The sequence below is a fragment of the Artibeus jamaicensis genome, unplaced genomic scaffold (genome assembly GCF_021234435.1).
Source record: "Artibeus jamaicensis isolate MK-2021 breed Jamaican fruit bat unplaced genomic scaffold, CSHL_Jam_final contig_924, whole genome shotgun sequence".
Taxonomy (NCBI): domain Eukaryota; kingdom Metazoa; phylum Chordata; class Mammalia; order Chiroptera; family Phyllostomidae; genus Artibeus; species Artibeus jamaicensis.
The window spans coordinates 1,768,117-1,791,601 of NW_026522015.1; the positions used below are offsets into that span (position 1 = coordinate 1,768,117).

Consider the following 23,485-nt stretch of genomic DNA (forward strand, 5'->3'; position numbering starts at 1 on the left):
GTATATTTTGGAGATTAAACCTTTGTCTGATGTTATCATTGTCAAATATGTTTTCCCATACACTTGGTTGTCTTTTTATTTTAATAGTTTTTTTTATCCGTGCAGAAGCTTTTTATTTTGATGAGATCCCATTTGTTTGTTCTTTCCTTTATATTACTTGCTCTAGGGGACATACCAGTAAGAATGTTGCTGCATGAAATATCTGAGATTTTCCTGCCAATGTTTTCCTCTAGGACTTTAATGGTTGCACAGTTTATGTTTAAGTCTTTTATCCACCTTGAATTTATTTTGGTGTATGGTGTAAGCTGGTGCTCAAGTTTCATTTTCTTGCACGTAGCTGTCCAGTTCTCCCAACACCATTTGTTGAAGAGGCTATTTTTACTCCATTTTATTTTGCTGCCCCTTTTGTCGAATATTAATTGCCTGTAGAGACTCGGGTTTATTTCTGGGATCTCTGTTCTATTTCATTGGTCTATATGACTGTTTTTATGCCAGTACCAGGCTGTTTTGATTACAGTGACCTTTTAATGCAGTTTGATATCAGGTATTGTGATCCCTCCTACTTTGTTTTTTCTCAAAATTGCAGCTGCTATTTGTGGTCATTTATGATTCCGTATAAATGTTTGAAGTGTTTGTTCTATGTCTGTAAAAACGCCATTGGTACTTTAACAGGTATTGCATTGAATCTGTAAATTGCTTTCGCTAGTATGGCCATTCTGATGGTGTTAATTCTACCTATCCATGAACATGGTATATGTTTCCATTTGTTTGTGTCTTCCTTGATTTCTTTCTTCAGGGCTGTGTAGTTTTCTGCATACAGGTCTTTTACCTCCTTGGTTAGCTTTATTCCCAGATATTTTATTTTTCTTTTTGCTATATCAAATGGGATTTTTTCTTCATTTCAGCTTCTGATTTATTGTTAGTATACAAAAATGCCTTTGGTTTCTGGATATTGACTTTTTATTCCACTGTTTTGCCAAATTCATTTATTAGTTCGAGCAGTTTTTGTGTAGAGTCTATAGAATCTTCCATGTACACTATCATATCATATTCAAACAATGACAGTTTTGTTTCCTCCTTTCTGATTTGGATGCCTTTTATTTCCTTTTCTTGTCTGATTGCTGTGCCTAAAACTTCCAATAGTATATTGAACAGAAGTGGTGAAAGTGGACAATCTTGTCTTGTTCCTGATGTTAGTGGAAAAGATTTTAATTTTTGCCCATTGAGTATGATGTTGGCTGTAGGTCTCTCATATATGGCCTTTATTATATTGAGGAATGGTCCCTCTTCCCACTTTGCTGAGTGTTTTTATCATAAATGGGTGTTGTACCTTATCAAAAACTTTTTCCACATATATTTATATGATCATGTGATTTTTGTCTTTGCTTTTATGTGAGGTATTACATTTACTGATTTGTAAATATTATACCATCCTTGCATCACTGAGATGAATCCCACGTGGTCATGGTGAATGATCTTTTTAATGTACTATTGGATGCGATTTGCCAATATTTTGTTGAGGATTTTAGCATCTATGCTCATCAGCAATATTGGCCAGAACTTTCCTTTCTTTGTTGTGTCTTTACCTGGTTTTGGGATTAGGATGATGCTGGCTTCATAAAAAGAGTTTCAAAGTTTTCCATCCTTTTGGATTTCTTGGAATAGTCTGTGAAGAATTGGGGTTAGCGCTTCCTTAAATGCTTTGTAGAATTCTCCTGTGAAACCATCTATCTGGTCCAGGGCTTTTCTGTGACGGGAGTTTTTTGATTACTGCTTCAATTTCATTTGCTGTTATAGGTCTGTTCAGGGTTTCTGCTTCTTCTTCACTGAGTTTTGGAAGATTATACTTTTTTAGAAATTTGCCCATTTCACCTAGTTTTTCAAATTTCTTGGCATACAGTTCTGCATAGTAATTTCTTACAATCCCTTCTATTTCTGTGGTATCAGTTGTAATCTCTCCTCTTTCATTTCTGATTGTGTTTATTTGTGTCCTCTCTTCTTTTCTTCGTGAGCCTACTTAAAGGCTTGTCTATTTTGTTTGCTTTTCAAAAAAACAGTTCCTGGATTCACTGATCCTAAGAATTGTGGTTTTAGTATCTATGTCATTTAATTCTACTCTGATCTTGGTTATTTCCTTCCTTCTACTTACTCTGGGCTGTCTTTGTTGTTCCTGGAGTTCTCGCAGGCGTAGGGTTAGGTTGTTTGTTTGAAATGCTTCTGTCTTCTTTACGTAAGCCTGTATTGCTATGAAGTTCCCTCTGAGGACTACTTTTGCTGTGTCCCATAAGTTTTGGGTTGTTGTGAGTTCATTTTCATTTGTTTCCAGAAACTTTTTGATTTCTTCCCTGATTTCATTCTTGATCCATTCGTTGTTTAATAGCATGCCATTCAATCTCCATGATTTTGAGTATTTGGGTTTTTTTCCTTCGGGGTTGATTTCCAGTTTCAGTCACTTGTGGTCGGAGAAAATGCTTGGTATGATTTCAATTTTGTTGAATTTCTTGAGGCTCGTTTTGTGTCCTATCATGTGGTCTATCTTTGAAAATGTTCTACGTGCATTTGAAAAGAATGTGTATTTAGCTTCTTTGAGACGAAGGGTTCTATATGTATCCGTTAAGTCCATTTCATCTAGGGCATTGTTCAGTGCCACAATATCTTTGTTGATATTTTGTTTAGAAGATCTGTCCATTTTTGACAGTGGGGTATTGAAATCCCCTACTATAGTTGTGTTGCTGTCAATATCTTTCTTGAAATCCTCGAAGATTTTCTTTATATGCTTGGGTGCTCCTATGTTGGGTGCATATATATTTACAATGTTAATGTCCTTTTGGTGGATTCTTCCCTTGAGTATTATGAAGTGACCTTCTGGGTCTCTCTTTATGGCCCTTTTTTTGAAATCTATTTTAAGACGCCAAAAATTTTAAGTTTAGCCATGGAGGTAAAAACAACCTAAGGTTAAATACTGATTATACTCACTTTTGTAAGATGTCAGGTTTTTTCCTTTTTCTTTAAATAGCATTTATTGTGTTCTTTTATAGCTGCTAGCCTAACTATAGCTACAATATAGAAAATTCTAAAATATAGAAAACCCAAAAGGGAAAAAACAAGTTCTATTCATTATTCTATCACAAAGTGAACAGCATTAATCTTTTTTAAAAAACATATTTTATAAACCTAACAACATACTACAACTAAGAATATATTGTTTAAATATTCTCCCATGGTTCTTTTTTTAAATTTTAATTTAATTTATTTTTTAGATTTATTTATTCATTTATCTTTAGAAGGAAAGGGAAGGAGAGAGGAAGAGAAATATCAATGTATGGTTGCTTCTCATGTGACCCCTTCTGGGAACAGGCCCCTGCTGGAAACTGGCCTGTAACCCAGGCATGTGCCCTGAGTGGGAATCGAACTGCGATCTTTTGGTTCGCAGGCCTGTGCTCAATCCAGTGAGCTACACCAGCCAGGGATTCTTCCACAGTTCTTTAATGTCTTTATAGCAGCATTTCATTACATGAGTGTACTATAATTTACTCAATCAGTCCAATTTTAGACAGTTTTTGTTTCTACCTATAATACAAGCAATAGTATAATCAACATGGTTAGACATGAAACTTTTGAACTTTTGATTCCTTCGGATAAACTCCTACAAGTAAAACTGATAGATCAATGGGTATGTGCAAGGTTTTCTTTGGTTTGTTTACACACACACACCCAAACTGCTGTCCAGCAGCACAGTGACTATGTGAGAGCCCTCACTTTCTCTAACGCAGGATTGAACACATGCCTATAGAGGTATACGCATTTACTTAGAAGTGACCAGCTATTTTCTCCCTTGATCACTTTTTTTCATTTGTCTCCTGTCCATCTCAGACATTTTCCCCTCTACTTCCTCAGTGTTCACAATTTCCTTCTCCTTTTGCTAGACTTTTGATATTGTTATTCACTCTTCTGCCCACAATGCCAAATGAACAACTGTTTTACTAATAAAAGTACACGAGGATAATGTTTCAAAGGGTTTGAAATATAATAATATGAAGTATGAATATGTTTCTGTGTATGTCTGTGTATATATATATGTATATACATACATATATATATGTCAGTTGTTTGTAAGAAAAAGGACATACAGGTTATGATTATTACAATAGTTTTATTAACTCAGAAGAATGTCACAAGGCAACTGTAAACCTACTTTTGCCCACCCTTGTGTGTATGTGTAATATTAACTAGCACTTCTGAGCAACTCTGGACACCATTCTTCAATTAATGGCTTTATAAAACAGATATAGCTCTTTTCTTAGAAAGATCATGGTACAGTGGGGGAGACACACACTTAAATGAGGCATCTTCTTCAAGTGTGACGGGGAAGTGCAGAAGTGCACCTACAGGCTGGGGAGAAAGGCTTCTTGAAAGAAGTGAGCTAATTCCAGGCTAAACTGTGTCTTCATGGCCATACTACAAGTATTCTGAAGACAAGGACACACGGCACTATTAGCAGCAAGGCCATGGCTCTATTCTACCCTCCTCAGTTCTGTGGTCTGAGCTCTTATCCCAGCACGTGTCTCACAAATGAGTAGCAGCTGGTTCAGGTGTGTGAATAGCAAAGGGCTTCCCTAAGCTCATGTACTGAATAAGAGCAGATCAATGATTTCCAGTCCTTTTCACCTTAACAGGTAGTTTCTCACCCACAAACACTAATTTGCTTCATCCAAATCTCTCCTCCAGTTCTCCACTTACAAGTTTAATAGGCATCTCAAGTGGAAACATATAAAAACAACTCCTGGCTTCTCCCCTCTAAGTATTCTTCATTAAAAGTCTTCCCATTTCAGTAAAAGGTAGCTTCGTGCTCTAGTTCCTCAGGTAAAACAAAGACACAATTAACTTCTTTTTCTTATATGCCACATCTAACCATGAACAAATACTGTGAGGTCTACTTTCAATGAATATTCAGAATCCAGTCATCCCTTGCCTGCTCCACCAGCTGATCCAAGACACCACGTTACACTGAGGTGACTGGAGTAGCCTCCTAACCAGTCTCTTCTTTTCCCATACCTTTGCTGTTTAGCTCCACAAGGCAACCAGAGTAAGCATTTTAAAATCCAAGTTGGATCATTTAAATAATTCCTCTGCTCAAACCCTCTTCTGGCTTCTCAAACCCCTCTGAGCCGCCACATGATCTGCTCTACCACAACACCCACATGCATCAGTCTCTACTGCCACCTTCTATCCCTCTCCTCTGACCTGCTCCACCTACTCTGGTGATGATGGTTTCCTCCAGTTCCAGAAAGAAACACCAATCAAACTCTTGCCTCAAGGAATCTGCCCTTAAGGCTGCTCCCTCTGCTGAACCCCTCCCCGACAGCTGCAGCGGCAGGGCTTCTTCCTTCCAGATCTGTGCCAGGATGACACATGAGTTAGAAGACATGTCTTCCCTGAACCAGCATAAATTAAATGGCACCCATCACTACTATCCCTTTCCCTACTTTCCTGTTTAACTACTACCCTTGATTTTCACCACCAACATGGCATGGTGACTTACTTGTCCATTTCTACTCACCAGAATGAGTATAAATTTGCCCAAGGAGGGAATTCATCCATTTATTTATTTAGGTATCTGCCACACCAGAACATTACCCATGCACATGAATGAATGAATGAATGAATGAATGAATGAATGAATGAAATGGTTAGCTCTAATTACACAGTCTTCTACACTGTGGTAGTTGTTTCTCCCCAATAAAATTGCTCTCTCTGCCATGACTGGTGTGGCTCAGTGGATTGAGAACCAGCCTGTGAACCAAAGGGTCACTGATTGATTCCCAGTCAGGGTGTAACAGGGTGCAGCCAAGTGGGGGAAATGGTCCAAACAGGAATTTGTAATGGGGTCCAGAACTCAGGGTGTCCAGGAAATATTAGAAAAAATATACATAGGATGTCCTTACCCCCACAAGTCTGAGTTGGGAAATGAGACACATGGACCAGGATTATGCTGTTTTGCATAGCAACAGTTTTGCAGCTAATCTTTGGCATGCTCATTTAATATATCTATAAATCTTAACTGGTTTCATGGATATGTTAAATAGCTGTGGCCATGCTTTGAACTGGGGGATGGAAGTAACTTCCACCCAAGATGTAACTGGAAGGCAACTCCCACTGGTCATAGCGCCTGTGTGAGAGCTTAGAGATGATTGGCTCCATGCCATGGGGCCCTGCCTGCCTGGACTTACTATGGCAGCCTGGTATAGCTGGACAAATATGAGAATGCTGGCAGGTGTAGCTGATTGTGGGAGGAGTCAGAAATGGGGCTGCAGAGAAAGACTGGCGTTGGGATTTAAACCCAGGCATGGCAGCCATGCCTGGTTGGGACCCCGTGGCTTTGGAATAATGTTGGAACCACACCGCTTTGGGGTGCTCCTTTTTGCCATGTGGCTTAGAAAGCAGGAGAGACTTTGCCTGTAAGAAAAGGGATGAAAGGACTCTTGCTGGTGGGCCATGAGAAGGTACCACATGGTTCCGGATTAACTGGAGGTCGCAGTGATGACACAGTGGATGGTGCCAGAACCTAAGCCACCAACTTCTACTTCTTTTCCTGAGATATGGTAGCCTGGACTGGGAAGAGGGAGAAGGAAGTGTGTGTCTATGGATATTCTAAAGGACTTTAGTATTTTAATGAAGACATTAAGTCATTACTCTAAATCTGTATAACTTCTTAAATAAGTGATTCCTTTTCTTTTCACCAATCTCTGGCATTGAGAGACAGTCTTTCCCCTGGCAACGGGCAAGGTGAACCTAGTGTGGGGTGGGGGTCCCCCTTTAGGTAATAGTATATCATTCACCACCCCCACACCCCGTCCTATTCTGTAACAAGGGCACATGCCTGGATTGCAGGCCAGGTCCCCAGCAGGGGGCACATGAGAGGCAACCACACATTGATGTTTTTCTCTCTCCCTCCCTTCCCCTCTCTCTAAAAATAAATAAAGTTAAAAAAAAAAGATTGCTCTGTCTGAGAGAAAAAGATTATGTCCTGTTGTCTCTTCCCACAACAGAAGGCAGTAAGATTCTCCACTGAGTACTCAATATATTCCCAATTGATTCTGAAGAAGAGGAATCACCAACAAACTGAAATATTTGACAAGAAAAATCATGACTTGGATTATAATTCAGGTACAAAGTGCATTAGCTGTCCATGGCTGCTGTAACAAATTATCACAAACTCATAACAGAAATCAATTCTTTCATAGTTCTGTAGGCAAGAAGTCAGATCAGTTTCACTAGGCTAAAAATCTAGGTGTTGGTAGAGTTGCACGCCTTCCAGAGGCTCTAGAAAAGAATCTAGAGTCCTTGCTTCCTCTAGCTTCTGGGGCTGCCAGCACTCCTTGGGTGTGTCACTCCAATCCCTGCCTCCAGGGTCACACTGCCTTCCCTCCTTTGGTGACAGCACTTCTACTTTAATAACACATGTGACTGCATTTAGGGCCCAGCCAGTTAATGCAGGATAATATCCCCATCTCAAGATCCTTAATTAATCACATCTTTTGCCATAGTATTCTACCATTTAAAGAAATGCTTCCAGGTTGCAGGAATTAGCACTTGCTCTCTTGGGGGTTAATTATGCAGCCCAATAGAGAAAGCACTTCTTATAGAAATCAACGAACTACTCATGTATCCCTACAGGCTAATTTTCCTATTTTTTCACCAAAAGAAAAAGCAAAAGCATTTAAAGCAAACAAAAAAGGCCAACTGGTCCATTTAAAGAACTTAAAACTACCAGTAATACAAGGTGTTTTTTTTTTTGTGAGTAATGACACACATGGGATAGAGAAACTGGAGAATCATTTTTTTATACTAGGCTCTGGACACAACTTCCTTCCCATTATTGTTAATATGAATCAGGCTATGTTCATTTAACACAGGAAAACAATTAGCACCTGTTCAATTAAGAAAGAGAACTTGAATCCTACCAACGTAAGAGATAGGAAGTATCTAACTTCAGGTAAATTATGCTTTTGTTTTGGTAATAAGAAGCATGGCATTAATCATTTTTATGCTTCCATTTTCCAGAAAACAGTAAATTTTAAAAAGCCATGTCTCTTTAATGACTTTCCTAGAATTTTATGATACAACAATGACAGCTAATATTCATTAGACACAATATGTCAGATTCTATGCTAAGCTCTTTATTTGCATTACCTCATTTAATCCTCCACAAAATTTAGGATGTGAGAATAACTAGTACTCCCATTTTGTGTATGAAGAGATTTAGTCTCAGAAAGGATCACATAGAAAGTGAATGGAGAGCTTGTAATTGATGTCTGGTCTGACTCTAAAGCCAGAGCTCTTCCACTGGACTACTGCTGGCATACTTTCTCATACCACTTTTACCTCAGCTAATTTTTAGTTTATTTTGTTTAGGTTAAGCTATATAGCTTTTGGGAAACAAACAACTTTGGCTCTGAAGTATCTAATACAAAACAAGCACTGTTATCCATGAAATAAATGTGAATAAGCTTTGGACCTCTTTTGTAGAATAACTAAATTTCATTTACTTGGGCACATAAAGGGCAGATAGTTATATGCCACAAAATAGTCCCAAATCTTATTGACAAGAAGTCTGGGCCTCTACTCTTTTATATTATTACCAAGCAAGCAGGATGATTAAGTTTTATCCTTCTTTCTCTGCCATTAACTCTAATGAAAAAGCTAAGGGAAATGGAAAGAAGAATGGAGAAAGGAAAACCTGATGAACCCACAAAACTAACATGTTCTGTAACTAGCCAAGACCAAATGGGTTATGGGAAATTTAAAAAAGACTTCAAAAAAGCAGGATCTTGTGAACATAGAAAAGTTCACAGTCTGTTTTTTACAACATGAAAAGAAAGACTATCTTAAAACATATGCTTAGGAAAGGACTTATGATTATCACAAGGCAAAAACACTCTGGTTGCAATAATACTCATGGTGAAAATATTCTGGTTGCAAGAAGCCATTCAAGAACTCGTATTCCTCTGGACCATCCTCAGTGGATCTGTAACAACATGGACTTATTACAAGCCAAGCAAAACCACCTTAACAGAAGTCCCCCAGCCGATAATCAGTGTCACACTGTCCTTCCAGCAGAGGCTGCAGGGATACATATCTGGGCGAAGACTTATATCATCCCGGGGCACATTGGTGATTCTTTGCTTTGAGGTAATGTCAAAAATCTTCACACCCTGGAAAATAAAATAGCATTAAGCACCCTCTTCTTGGGAGAAGAAAAGTAAAGGAAAATTTATTAACAGCCACTGCTACACACCACTGATAACCAGCACTACAAAATATTGACAGTGTTTATTGAATACTGCTGGGAGCCATGCAAAGGAAATGCTTCTACTCCAGCGAAACCTACGAGAACCCCAACAAAAGAAAACCTCAATATTTCTTTCTGGACAAAAGCAATTTTATTAGTAGATGCTATCAGTTGTCCAAATACAACACAAATGTGAAGTATGTATAGATGTCAACAACTTCATTTCTAAAATGAAAGACAAGTAACATTTCTAATGTACCATTCCACTCACTATAAAATGAAGTTTGCTGTTTTGAAACACTTTGAAATTGAAAATCCACTATGTAAAAAAAAACTATACCTGACATTTAAAGTACTCAAATGGAAACATCAAGCAAGTTGCTAACTAAAAATAAACCAAGAGGCCACTACTTTGTTTACCTTTATTGTGACCAAGGAAAAAAGTATGAAAAGTCCTGAATAGCAAAGTAGATTCTGGGAGAAAAGAATAGAACTAATCTACTAAGTTATACCTTGAAACTTCAAAGGATATGCCAGCTGTCAAAAAGAATTTTTAAACTATCTATCAGCTCTAATTTACACTGAGTAAACTTTAAGTCTGGCACCAAAACCATGATCCACTTTTTAAAAGACAGGCACATATTTTGCTTGTAATTATACTGGGAATAAAAACAGAATTGGCAATATTCTGCACTTGTTTCATATCCACTGTTACTTGCCCTTGGCTAATGAGCAGATGGTATTTTCAAGACCACATTCCCAATGCAGCCTTTCAATTATTAACATGCCTTTTTATTTTCTTGGCTATAATCCATACCTCAGGTTTCTTCCTCTAAAAGAGAGTACAGAATATGTTGTGAGTTACTTCATTATGAAAGCCAAGAGCGATCTAATTTCTTTACCTTCCAGGTATGATATAAATTGCCATTTGTATCTTTCAGAAATGACCACTGCAGCGAGTGCCATCTTTTCCCTTTGTTACCTCCCTCTCAGTCCGGCTACTCCTTTGGTTCTGCAGAAGCGTTAAGAAGGAGACATGTTTTTTTACCATATTATTGGCCCAAGCAATCAGATGGCCTCTCCACTTCACATTCCTTATGTTCCCTTCCCCTTCATGCAGAATAGAAGACTTCCACCTGCTCATCCAAGATCGTTCAAACAGCAGCAACTAGGGGCAAATATAAAAACTGAATTTCAGAAATGAAGAAAAATGTATTAGATACTTTTCTTACTATTTTTGCTTGGCCATTGACCAAATGACAAAGAAGTCATTCTCAACAATTTTTGTGCAGACTGATAGTACTACATAATTTGTATTTTGGAAAGAATTTCCACTATATTTTATTCAGCCCAGGATACTGTTTAAATGTATGAGTGGGGAAGTTAATACAAAGTCGAGCCACAAGGTGGCACCAAAATACCAAAATTCATGGAGAATAATGCACATCAGTCAGTTAAAAGACTCGTATCATAAAATGTTCTTCAAACAATTGCCCAAGAATTAATTTATTTTGTAAACTGGGAAATCAAACCTTCATAATCTTTCCCTGAAAGTAACATATTAATTATAGATTAAACCACAATAGTTAGAAGCAGTCAGTTTTTCATTTAACCCAAGAAAAGTAACTTAGCAATGACATTTGAGCAGTAATTCATGTCGTAAGAGAAATAAATGTGCTTCAGTATTAGACTTCTTTTAAAAGTTCATAGTAGCTACAATCTTCATTTTAAAGGGAAGAATCTATAATAAAAAAATCTGCTGGGTAAGTTTTAATACCAAATATAACTGGTCAAAACTTCTAAGACCGTAGTTCTAATAATTCATGCATTATTAAGGATACAATAAAATATTTTTCTTGATATATCCAATTTAAATATTTTAAGAAAAGACATTAATACATATACAGTATATACATGATATAATTTATATAATTTATAACATATAACTTCACACATGTAATCCTGAAACGTTTACCATTTAAAAGCAAATACTAGTGACAGATTACCTCACAAAAATTTCTTTAATTGCTTTATTGTTCTTCAATTCCTCACAGAATTTTAAAGTTCCTATTACCAGAGTTAATTTGTTTAATTAGTATATTCTGTGTCCCTCACCCCCAAAGAAGGGAGACAACAGGTATTAGGAGAGTAAAATTCATATTTTATTTATATTTTTTATGTATCTTTCCCAATAGTTATGGTCATATAGTCAGAAAGTGTACAATAAAGAAAAAAAAACCCTGAAACTAAATTAGTGTCCATCTTCACAAATAAGCAGAGTATGGCCACTTTTAAGTGTCACACATGTCTGCAGTTCTCTATTATCCTTGGGGGGAAAAAAGGCCTCACATAGTCCGCTGTGGAAACTGGAAGCAGGGCTTTTACTGAACACATGTAGTCCTGTCTTTCCGTGAGACAGAGATAGGGCATCCTCTCACAAGACCTTCTAAACCCCCCTCTTGTCCTCTCCTACCTCAGGTGCTAGGTAAGAAATGTCTCCACCACCATGTCTCCCTACTTCCTTAAGTCTGTTGTCTGTGATTCAGCCTTTCCCTAAGAGCCGAGGAGGTCCCTGAATGTGTTCAGTATTTTGTAGTAGGATAGGTTTGAAATTCAGGGAAGAAAGAGAAAGTCTGAGCCTATAGATCCTGCTACACATTCCACTAAAGATAGGTAGCTAAAATTAATTATATTAAACATGAGGAACTGGTAAGATTGAAATGTTTATCTTCCATCTGTCATCTGGATTGGGTGGGGGTGACTGAGGGCTGGGCCCAGGGAGCACTCCATCGCCACCTGCTGGAAGGAACTGTGGAGGGATGGCCAGGATGAAAGTGTGCTGGAACCTGGCATCAAGTTCCTGTCCCCCACCAATTCCCACCTAGAAATGACTGATGCAGTATTAAAAGGCAGCAAACTGTACCAGGGCTAGAAAAGTTAAATATGCCCCAAGTTTTAAATTAAAAATTCTATGAAGTGATAGAAATAAGACCCCAGTGAAGGCATGACTCAACTCGGTACAAGAAAAATCCTGCCTCTTCTGGGCAAGATGATAAGTGTTAGTAAAAGCAGTATTCACCTCCTCCCACAACCACATCAAAATTACAACTAAACTATAGAACCATCATTCAGAATGCCTAAAATCTGGCTGAATGGAAATCCCTACAACTGGGGAATTAAAGCAGAGGCCACACTGAGACTGGTATGAGGGGTAGAGACAGAACAAGCTGGTCCCACACTTGTGTGTGGCAGATAAAATTGGGAGAGATATCTCAGCTGCAGAGGGCCCCCCCGGAGGAGCGAGGGTCCCATCCCTACACCAGGCCCTCCAGCCCAGGGTTCTAGTGCCAGGAAGAGAAGTCCCCATAACTTCTGGCTGTAAAAACCAGTGGGCAGTGTGGCTGAGGGAGACGGAAGGCTCTAGGAGTCCCAGGCAGTTCCTCTTAAAGGGCACAGACTTGGTTGGACTCACTCCCATTTGAGCTGTAGCACTGGGGCTGCAGCTTCAAAGGTACCAGAGACATACCTGAAGAAACTTAATTGTATGGCATCAAGATGAGAGCTAGGGAGGAAGGGAGACAGCTTTCTCCCAAAGAGAAGTACTGGCAGATTCCAATGTTCCTTTGATGAGCCTTCCTTGCACAGAGCCAGCAGGTGGGCAGCATATCTGAGTCCTCATCAGCCTGGATCACAGTGTCCTCCAAGGTGATTCCCTGAGCTGCCCCACCCAACTTTCAGGCCCACCCAAGCTGTTTACAGTGGCTTTTCCATACTGATGGCATGTCTTGGCTCACGCTTCACATATTTTCCTAAAATCTCTCAGGCAAGCAGCATGCCCCATTCCACTTACCAAGTGGTTCCAGCCCTGGGCACTTGTAGCAGCTGGCCTGGGTTCACAGCCTGGCCTCACCTGGGCACCTCCAAGCCCAGCACAAGTAGCAGCCACATGCAGATAGCTTTGCAGCTCATGCCCAGTGGCCCTGGGCAGAACACAGGTGGCAGTTGACCTTGGCCCAAACCTCCTAGAAGGTCTCAGAGTCAGTGCACCCAATCAACAGTCTCAGACCATGTCAAAGCATCACCACCCAACCACCTCCACAAAGATATACTCAAGGAGTGGACTCAGTGGGCACCAGAGCTCCACTAGAGTGAGTTCTGCTCCATGGGATCAGCAGCTGCACAGCTCCTCGGTGGTCAGAATTCCACAGTTGGTGGTCAAAGTCAGTCCTTGCAGTGAATCAGCTCAGGGATAAATCCCTCCCACTGATGTGGCAATAGCATTCAAGGCTCAACTATCAGAGGAGAGTATAAAAAGCTCACACCCACATGAGGGGTGGGGGGCAACTGGAATGCCCACCTGGAGTGATCAGAGAGTCTGTTCACTGGAAAGCCACTGTACACTATAGAACACCTACTACATTAGGCCACTCTACCAAGCCTGGGAGACATAGAAGCTCTGCTTAATAAATGGAAACAAACACAGGGAGGCTGCCAAAATGAGGAGACAAAGACACATGGCATAAATGAAAGAACAAAAGATAATGCCAGAAAAAGAGCTAAACAAAATGGAGGAGATAAACAATTTACTAAGTGCAGAGTTCAAAACACTGGTTATAAGGATGCTTAGAGAACTTAGAACCTCAACAGCATAAAAAAGGACCAATCAGAAATAAGAGACACTAATTACAATGAAAAATAATTTATAGGGAATCAACAGTAGAGTAGATGAAGCAAAGAATCAAATCAATAATTTGGAATATAAGGGAGTAAACATACACAATCACAACAGCAAGAAGAAAAATGAATAAAAAAAAATGAGGATAGAGTAAGGGTTCTGGGACAATTTGAAGCATACCAACATTTGGTCACGGGGTTGCTGAAATGAAAAAAGAGAAACCAAGAAATTGAAAACCTATTTGGAAAAAGTAATGACAGAAAACTTTCATAACTTGGTGAAGGAAATAGACATACAAGTCCCAGAAGCACAGAGAGAGACCCAAACAAGATGAACCCAAAGAGGTCCACGCCAAGACAAATAATTAAAATGCAAAAGGTTAAAGACAAAGAGAGAATCTTAAAAGCAGCAAGAGAAGAGCAGTCAGTTGTTACCTAAAAGAAAGTTCCCATGAGACTGTCAGCAGATTTCTCGACAGAAACATTCCAGGCTGAAAGGGATTGGTAAGAAATACTCAAACTGATGAAAAGGAAGCACCTACAATCAAGATTAATCTACCCAGCAAAGCTACCATTTAGAAATGAAGGACAGAAAAAGAGCTTCCCAGATGAGAAAAAACTAAAGGAGTTCATCACCACCAAACTAATATTATATGAAATGTTACTCTTCTTTAAAAGGAATAAAAAACATATCAAAAGTATGAACAATAAAATGGCAAATCATACATAACTATCAACAATTGAATCTGGAAAATAAAAATGAATAAACAAGCAGAATAGAAATAGACTCATAGATACAGAGAACATTTTAAGGCTGCCAGATGGGTGGAGGATTGGGGGGATGGGTGAAAAAGATGAAGGGATAAGGACAAATTTGTTGCTACAGAACAGTCATGGGGATGTACAGCATAGGAAACATAGTAATATTCAAACTATGTATGTTGTCAGATGGGTACTGGATTTATTGGGATAATTACTTTGTAAGTTATGTAATGTATAATCATTGGGGTGTATACCTGAAACTAATATAATAATGTATGTCAAATGCAATTGAAAAATTAAAATGAGGAAGGAGAAAAATATGCAATAAAGCCTATAAGGATATCGTATATAGAGTACATTAAGTAATGAAAATATAAAAATGAAAGTTTTCCCTTTTTATAATATCTTCCATATTCCCTGTGTGACCTGTATACTTTTGGACCTCTTCATGGCCCTATAAACAACATATATTTACGTGCATGTATAACTGAGTGGGTTTTCTAAAAAAGCTACCACCTGCTATCAGTGGACAAAAAAGTATCATTCTGGTTTAACATTAGTCAAAAAAAATGTTTAACTATTGTTTCTCAATTTTTTTGTTGTGACCCAAAGTGAGAAACACAACTTATATGACAATGGGCATACAGATGCCTGTGTATGTATGTATGAAAATGGAGACAATATATTTATGAAACACATTTCCCCTTACTATATTTAATTTACTTGAGTGCTTTCTGTCTGCTGTTTTATTCTATTCTTTTAAATTAAGAAAAAAAAATCCAGTGGCAATCTCCTAGATTGACATTGTGACCAACCCATGGATTGTGACCTACAATTTGAAAAACTAATTAAAATGGTTTCCTTGGAGCTTATTTTTTCCAGTAATTCTTTGGTTACCCACTTCTAAGTTCTTCCTGCTTTTATTTGGATGATGTCTTGAGTGTATGGAGGTGGCTCCCAGGATTTCAGGAGATGGAAGGTAGGAAACACAAAACTCCTTGGCAAACATCCTTGCACACGTAATTTTTGTGTACTTGTGTATTTCTATAGGTTATGCATTGCTAAAGGTATAAATGTTGGACCAAAAAGTATGTGCTTGAGAAACTCTGATGTGCACTGTCAAATTGCTTTTCCAGAATTCATCTGTACATGTTCTACAATATGTAAATACACATGGGGCCTAGACATGCTCAAGTAACAATAATGGAACATCAAGGAAATACTCACTGTCACTCAATGTCTAACCAATCCACAGATACTTTGTAAGTGTTTTTAATGTACACATCAGAATAGAGTAAGTATTAAAGAATGGTAGTAGATAAGTATTAAAAGAAGGAGGTAATCATATTCTCCTTTCACATTAGCATTACCATCCTTGGACAAGTCTGAATGGAAACCCCTCATATTATGTCTGTCCCACTGATGTGTCCATTTTTAGAACAGAATTTTATGATCTCATATATCTCTCAAAATGACTCTAACGTGATTTTTACATAAGTACTCATTTTCTTTTCTAATGGTAGTATGAGGTAAAAATTTTAAGGGATAAATTAAAGTGTGGAGAAATGTTTACTTGTGTTACATGTCATGTGTTTAGTGGCTAGTTTGTTTTTGATCCTTGGTAAAGAACTGACGACTCAGGCAGGAAGCTCAGGTTCTGCAGCCACCACTGGGTACACTCCTTGGTCCTACAGCTCCAACGCTTGGAACTGGGCCTTGGGTTGTGCATAGCAAAAGTCTCGGGTCTAATCGGCAGGCTTTTGCTTTTCAACTTCATAAATTATTTTTGAAAAATCAGAAGCTTAAATACACACACACCTGATTTTTCTTGAAAATTTAAAAATATGCAGCAACACTGGCTCAGATTCTGTTATTAATTGACCAGAGCTGAGTCACAGCCACCCACTTTAGATGGAGCTTGAACTCATTCCTGCTTGCCATAGTGAGGATTCCCAATTTTTAAATTAAATTTCCTTTTTCATTTTACCTCCATCTCCTCTAGATTTGAATTTGAGACTCCTGAGGGTCACTGGAATTTATTGGCAAGCCTTCACCCTTTCTAAATTGATTAATGAATGGATGACCTGACTACGCTCTGCCATTCCTATGTCATCTGGACAGGCTCACTCATTCACCCCACTGGCTGGTTTGCAATCCTGGATGCATATTTGAATCACCTGACAGCCTTTGATGATACTGGGACCCAACATTAGATATTCTGATGGAATCCAGACATAAGTTTTATAAAAATCTTTCCTAGTGTTCACAATGGGCAAGTTGGGTTGAAAACTGCTTGTATAGTTGGTGCTTTGTATAATTTTATTTTACTGAGTAATTTAGCAAACAAAAACAATGAAAATTCTAGTGTGTAAGCAGATGCAACAAGAAGGGTATAATCACCACCAGAAATAGATGGATCTAAGCAGGGGCTATAGCAAAGATTCAGTGAAAATCTGTGCTTATGACCAGATGTTAATTTTCAAGGGTTGATATTTATTATGGATAAAATCTAACTTCAAAATCCAGTTGATCCTTGAACAATATGGGTTTGAACCATGCAGGTCCTCTTATATACTGACTTTTTTTCAAAAAATACTGTAAATGAATTTTCTCTTCCTTATGATTTTCTTAATAACATTTTCTTTTCTCTAGCTTACTTTATGGTAAGAAGATAGTATACAAATATATGTTAACTGTATATAAATTTAACATACAAATATGTGTTAATTGACTTTTTATTATTGGTAAGGCTTCCAGTCAATGGTAGGCTATAGTAAAGTTTCCCTAACCCTGGCATTGTTCAGTGTCAACTGTAATTACTTTTCTTTCAGGTTATTGTAAGAAGCTATATTAGATCAGTACATGCCTAATAAATAGCTTACCATTAAATCCTATATTCTTGAAATAAAAAAAAAGAAAAATCCTCTGCCTGTTAAGAAATGGGCTGGGTAGAGTGGGCTGGAGGTGAAGGGAGTCATGGGGAAAATGTCACACAGGGTCACAGAGGCTTTGGTCAGTACTGGTAGCTGACACCTGAGTAGCTACTCCCATCACTTGGCAACACATTTGAAAAGGAAAGCAAGCAAACTGGCAATAGGGAGACACCTACCAAGGATAGTTGTGCCCAGTTATGACAGGTGGGTAGTACCTGTACATACTTCAAATTGCCTTAGTAAATGCAGAAAGCAGGCTTTTAAAAAAAAAAATACAGCACTTCCCTGTGGCACCAATGCTTATATTCTTTGGTAGCCATTTTTCCAACAGACAACTGTTGGAAAAATGTGTTCCAATTCAGGCAATAACAAAAACTTCCTTCTCCACCATTTTCCAGAATAAAAAAAATTGAACAAGTTCTCAGAGAATCTACAATAAATTCACAGCAACTTCAACTCTGAATACTGAAAACAAAAAATGAAATGAAAATGTTTTATGAGACAGTCATAAAACAGAGAACTTTAAAAGTAATTCTTCTTGTTCTCAGGTAACAATAAAATTAAGCAAGAAATTAGTAACAAAGGATAAGCAAAACAAAACTGAAAAAGAAAAAACTTAAGTAAACAATAAGTAACCTCTATTATTGGATGAAAGAGAGAATCAAACTATATCCAGAGCACTCTGAGAATGAGAACACAAATACTACAAATCTAAACTTCAGGGGATGTAATCAAAATTATAAACAAGAAAAAAATGAACAAAAACTGATGTGCATGTACTAGCTACATGACAAAAACAAATTTTTTTTACCAGGATATGTAAAAGGAGAACTAAATAAATAGAGAGATACATCACATTCCTGGATAATACAACTCAAAATTCTCACAAGAAGCTTTGTCTTAATAAGTTAACCTATGATTTTAATGGAAGCCCAAAGAAAATCTCAAAGGAATAATTTGTAGAACTTCTAAAATCCTATAAATTCCTTTGAAAATATGTAAGAACAGGAACTTTTAAAAAATATTTTGTTGTTCAATTAGAGTTGTCTGCACTTACCCCCCAACACTCCACAGTAAACATGTATGTAAACTTATTTATAGTGACCAGAAATGGACTAAAAACTGAGTATTAATTGAGTAAAATGTGGTAGGTAGAGCTAGACATATGAAGCATATGCATCCATTTTAAATGACTTTATACATGTACATTTATTAATATGAAAAGATCTTTAAGGCATATTAAATAAAAAAGCAGGTTACAAACTAGTACTAAATATGGTGACCTTTAAATAAAACATGAGTGTGTATCCATGTATAAAAATCTAAAATATATTATAAAGTAATCACAATTAATTCTGGAAATAAGTGATAGATTTTTAAATTATTTCAGTTTTATAATTATTCTTCATGAAACTTATGAATTATTTTTATAATGTTAATAAAATGTGGCAATAAAAATGTTAATAAATGTGGCAATTAAGTAACCCCTTACTTTACAATTAGAATAATTTAGGGGAATAGTTGAAACAAGACAATAAAACACATAAAAAATTCACTGGTACTTAGACAAAGAAGGAATGTGTGAAGCATAGTGAATATGTATTAGAATTAATTCACATAAACTGTAGCTATTTTTTTAAACAAAACATTACCTATAGAAAATTATTAATAAAGTCTTGCAATAGCAAGAAAAATCCCAACCAATTCCAACTGGTCCTTTCCGTTGTGGTTGGTGTGCTTTTGGTTGCGGGAGGATGCTGAGGCCAGCCGGACCCTGGCCTCCTTTTGTCTCCTACTCTAGCTCCAAAGAAAACTTCCAGAAGAGGACAATAAAAAAAGGAAGGAGAGAATTCTGAATTCAGTCCATCTCACAGTTGAGTCTGAGTTTCCAGAGTTCTATTTCAACAAGTCTTGTATACTCTGCTCTGATGTGGAATCAAAGGAACAAAGAAGCTTCTTCCTTAACAACCTTTTTATAGTACAGAGGACACATGGCATTCTGTGCAACTGATGGGTTGCTCAAAAAGTATAGGAGGCTAATATACTAACTTCTGCAGAAGATACAGATGCTAATTATTTGCATTACAATTTTAGACATGATTTATGTTATTTTATGTTTTTCAAACAGCAGTAGCTTCAATCACTTCATTTTCATATTTTGTGGATGAAAATAAGCAATAATCTGTATATAAATGCCCTTAAATATATTATGAAGATCATCAAATTTCCCCCTAAATTCTGGTTCAGTATATGTTTTAGGGTCATGCTAGTTCTATTGAGGGATAATGAGTACCATATTCTATCTTGCTTACTAGATAGATTCATGTATTTACTAGATTCATGTATTTACCTTTCATTTCCCAGACTGCAAATGCTTTGGGGAAAGAACCACATCTTATACTTTGCTAGATACACAAGGCATAAGAAATAAGAAATACTGAGTAGGGTTTCCTAGGCCTACCAGTCTTAATCTTTCCTTCACTGTCCAAACATACAATGTGTTTGCTTTAGGACAAGGGTGTCAAACTCATTTTCACCAGGGGCCACATCAGCCTTGCAGTTGCCTTGGAAGGGCTGAGTGTAATTTCAACTCCTTAACAGTTAAGGAGTAGTTACATTTGTATAGTCCTAAAATTACTTTGGCCCTTTGAAGGCAACCACAAGGCTGATATGGCCCCCAGTGAAAGGGTTTGACACCCCTGCTTTAGGAGAAGCTACAAAAACTCTCCAGGTACTTAGCCCATCTGTAGTTAATGATGTCCAGTGGAATCTGCCTAATCTCAAAAATCTAAAGAAAAGAACACTGTGGTTGTTCCCATAATATATATCCTTCCTTCGAGAAAGGAGCCATTTATAATGACCCCATGTCCTATTCCAGAAAGGTTGGTCTCTATCCCATTGCTCAATGCAAGAGGATATAATTTATGCACAGCCTGTCACAAAGTTGAAAACTACTTTTAAGGTTAACATTCCCCTGCCCTGGCTGGTGTAGCTCAGTGCAGGCCTGCGAACCAGAGGAACGCGGTTCGATTCCCAGTCAGGGCACATGCCTGGGTTGCCGGCCAGTTCCCTGCAGGGGACACCTGAGAGGCAACCATGCATTGATGTTTCTCTCCCACTCTTTCTCCTTCCCTCCCCCCCAAAAATAAATAAATAAATGAATAAATAAACAAATAAATAAATAAAATATATTTTTTAAAAGGTTAACATTCCCCTATTCAGTTTAGGTAATTGCAGTTCCTTTATTTTAGGGATGGCAACTTGGCCTGAAAAGTGTTTACTCGAAATGTGTCCGCCTGCCTGCAGAAGGCTCTCTGGGTTGCCAGAGTGCCCACTCCTCCTCATTGTCGTGTGCCCAGCCTGCTTCTCTCCTCTATGTTACCTGCCTGGCCTTGAAGCATTTATTGCTGCATTCCCTTTACACTCCATTAAACTGATGAGTCCTGTTTTCCAATCCATATATAGTATAAAAATCTTAAATATCCGCTAGTAATTATGGAATCATTCCCATTACTGGTCTTTGAAACTCTCCAAATACATCTGCTGTACACACAGGATTTGATTTGTAACATTTTGTAGGACATACAGTTTCATACAGGAGGGAAAAGGATCAGACAATACATTCTCCACTTGCTTTTTTAATCCTAGTCAATGGGAATCTCAAACAGAAACACATTGCCTGGCAGGAATGCCAAGGAAAGTTACACTTCAGTGATTTCAGTAAAGAGAAGCTGCTTTTCTTACAAATATTCTATGCTAATTTAACTACCACAAAACTATCTGCCTGTATTTCACCAACATTTAATAAAATCCATTTCTTTCTTCTACTCATAAAACTGCCTAGAAACCTACTGAGCATGAATTTTCTACAAAGCATTTTCGAGGGTTAGCCACTGAGTGAACCACCTTAAAAGCAGCTGGTTAATTTATTTGGTTCATCTTCCACATTCTGCAACACTGAACTGTCATTATCACAATACTGAGAGCAATTTAAGCTCAATGGGAGCTAAGTACATAGAGAGAGAAAACTGTTTCCAAAAGGTCTATTTTTTGGTGGTTGTTGGAGAAAGTATTTTAGGGCTTTATTTCCCATAAATCCACATTCTGGTGGTCAGCACTCTTGGTACTTATATTTCAGTAGGAGCTCTCACATCTTCAGCAATATACTTTACTCTTCTATGTGTTATACTGATAAATCTATCTAGTACTTTCCTACAGTACACAGTGTAAGGATGCACATCCCAGAATCTCCCTTACATGTGGTGGGATTCCTACTGGACTGTAATAAAACTGCCAATTCTAGTCACATAACACCTGTCATTACCCATCACCCACTGTTCCCTGTTGCAGGAAGTGGGAGTATGACTGGCCCCTTTTTAATCATCTTGTGATCTTTCAGGGATATAAATCACTGGACTCCTTCAGGCTTCCTAAAGCCCAGCAATACTGCTTGCTCTGAAGCAGAGAACAAAGTAGGAAAGGCTGTGGCCTGGCGTATGAGGCCCTGGGCAGGTCTCAGGTACCAGATGCATTCCTACAGGAAGCACCAAGGGGCTCAGAGGAAACAAAGACTCCACAAAAAATAAAAATGATGACTCAGAGAAGATTCTGGAACTCAAGATAATAAAGCAGAGAAATAAAGAAATAAAAGCAAAACCCAGCAAGTCACAAAATGCCAAAGACTTTTCTCCTTAAAAACAGACAAAGGGAATAATAATGAGGAGGACTTGTCACAGAAGGATTTACAAACCCAAGATTAGGAATTAAAATTTAAAAGTCAAAACAGTAAATGAGAAAAAATGACCTGGGATAGTAGCTGGCTGCTGAAAGCAGACAGGAGGCCTCAACCTGAATGGAGGCAGGAGTGACTAGAGAAAGACCCCAGTGAGCAAGAGAAAGAGCCTCTGTCTTGCTTCTCAGCTTTGGCTCAGTAACAAAGTTTAAAACACACAGCTTTTTCACACCATCATGAGAGAACATATAACATGTAGGAAGAAAAAGAGAATTTCCCAAATATATTATTTCTTTAAATGTAGTGGTTATTTTCTGAACAAGTTACAATCCTTCAAACTCCCTTCTTCAAAGGTAATTTAACCTTTTTAAAAGCAGTTAAATATAGGCCAAATACCGCTGCCATTGAAAGTCTCTGTATACAGATGGGTTTCCAAAACCCACTTGACACACAATATTTTAGTAAACACAATTCCACTGCCACACAGGTTTTGGAAAACCCCTAGGAGTTAACTAATCCTGTGACAATTATATAGATAGAATAATGTTTTTAAATTTAAAAAGACTCAGTATCAACATAAGGAAGAGTCAATTCAGTGACCAAGAAATCCAAGCTATGGGTTCAAGGTGAACAAAAGAAACTGAACACTAGCAGTGCCACTTAGGAGCAGTTTCCTTTATATTATAAACTTGTGATAACTGATGGCTCTAAATCTATGTATTTACCTGCTCACCTGTATGGATTTAGGAACCTACTGTAGCCAGCATATGAGGTAGACCCCTACTTAAACTAGTGATCTGCAATTTCTGCATATGCAAACAATCACAAATGTGATTTCAGAAACAAAGGGGGCATTTTAAAACAATTTACCACTGAAACCAAACCAAAACTAAACTTCCATTATGAATTCCACACATTTAATAGATCTGGCTGTTCAAACATCTTGGGTCAATTTTTCAGTTTGCAGCTGCCTGAGGCTTTATTTCCCAGGGCTGGGTTCAAGATTGAACCTTTCAGCAGCCAAAGACAACACAAAAGTCATCTGCTCTGTAAGTAAACTTGAATTAATGCTCTATGTGATGAACAAATATC

At 37.8% G+C, this 23,485-nt stretch overlaps 1 protein-coding gene across 2 annotated transcripts in view; it reads right to left on the reverse strand.

Moving 5' to 3' along the window:
• The window catches only part of VPS41 (VPS41 subunit of HOPS complex), a 221,199-nt gene that overhangs the window by 97,571 nt on the left and 100,143 nt on the right, over positions 1-23,485 (reverse strand). For both annotated transcript variants that reach the window (XM_053655114.1, XM_053655113.1), the window contains 2 exons: positions 10,341-10,460; positions 9,069-9,215 (listed from right to left, as the gene is read on the reverse strand). In XM_053655114.1, the coding sequence (XP_053511089.1) occupies positions 9,069-9,215; positions 10,341-10,460 (267 nt within the window). The remainder of the gene's footprint in view (positions 1-9,068; positions 9,216-10,340; positions 10,461-23,485) is intronic.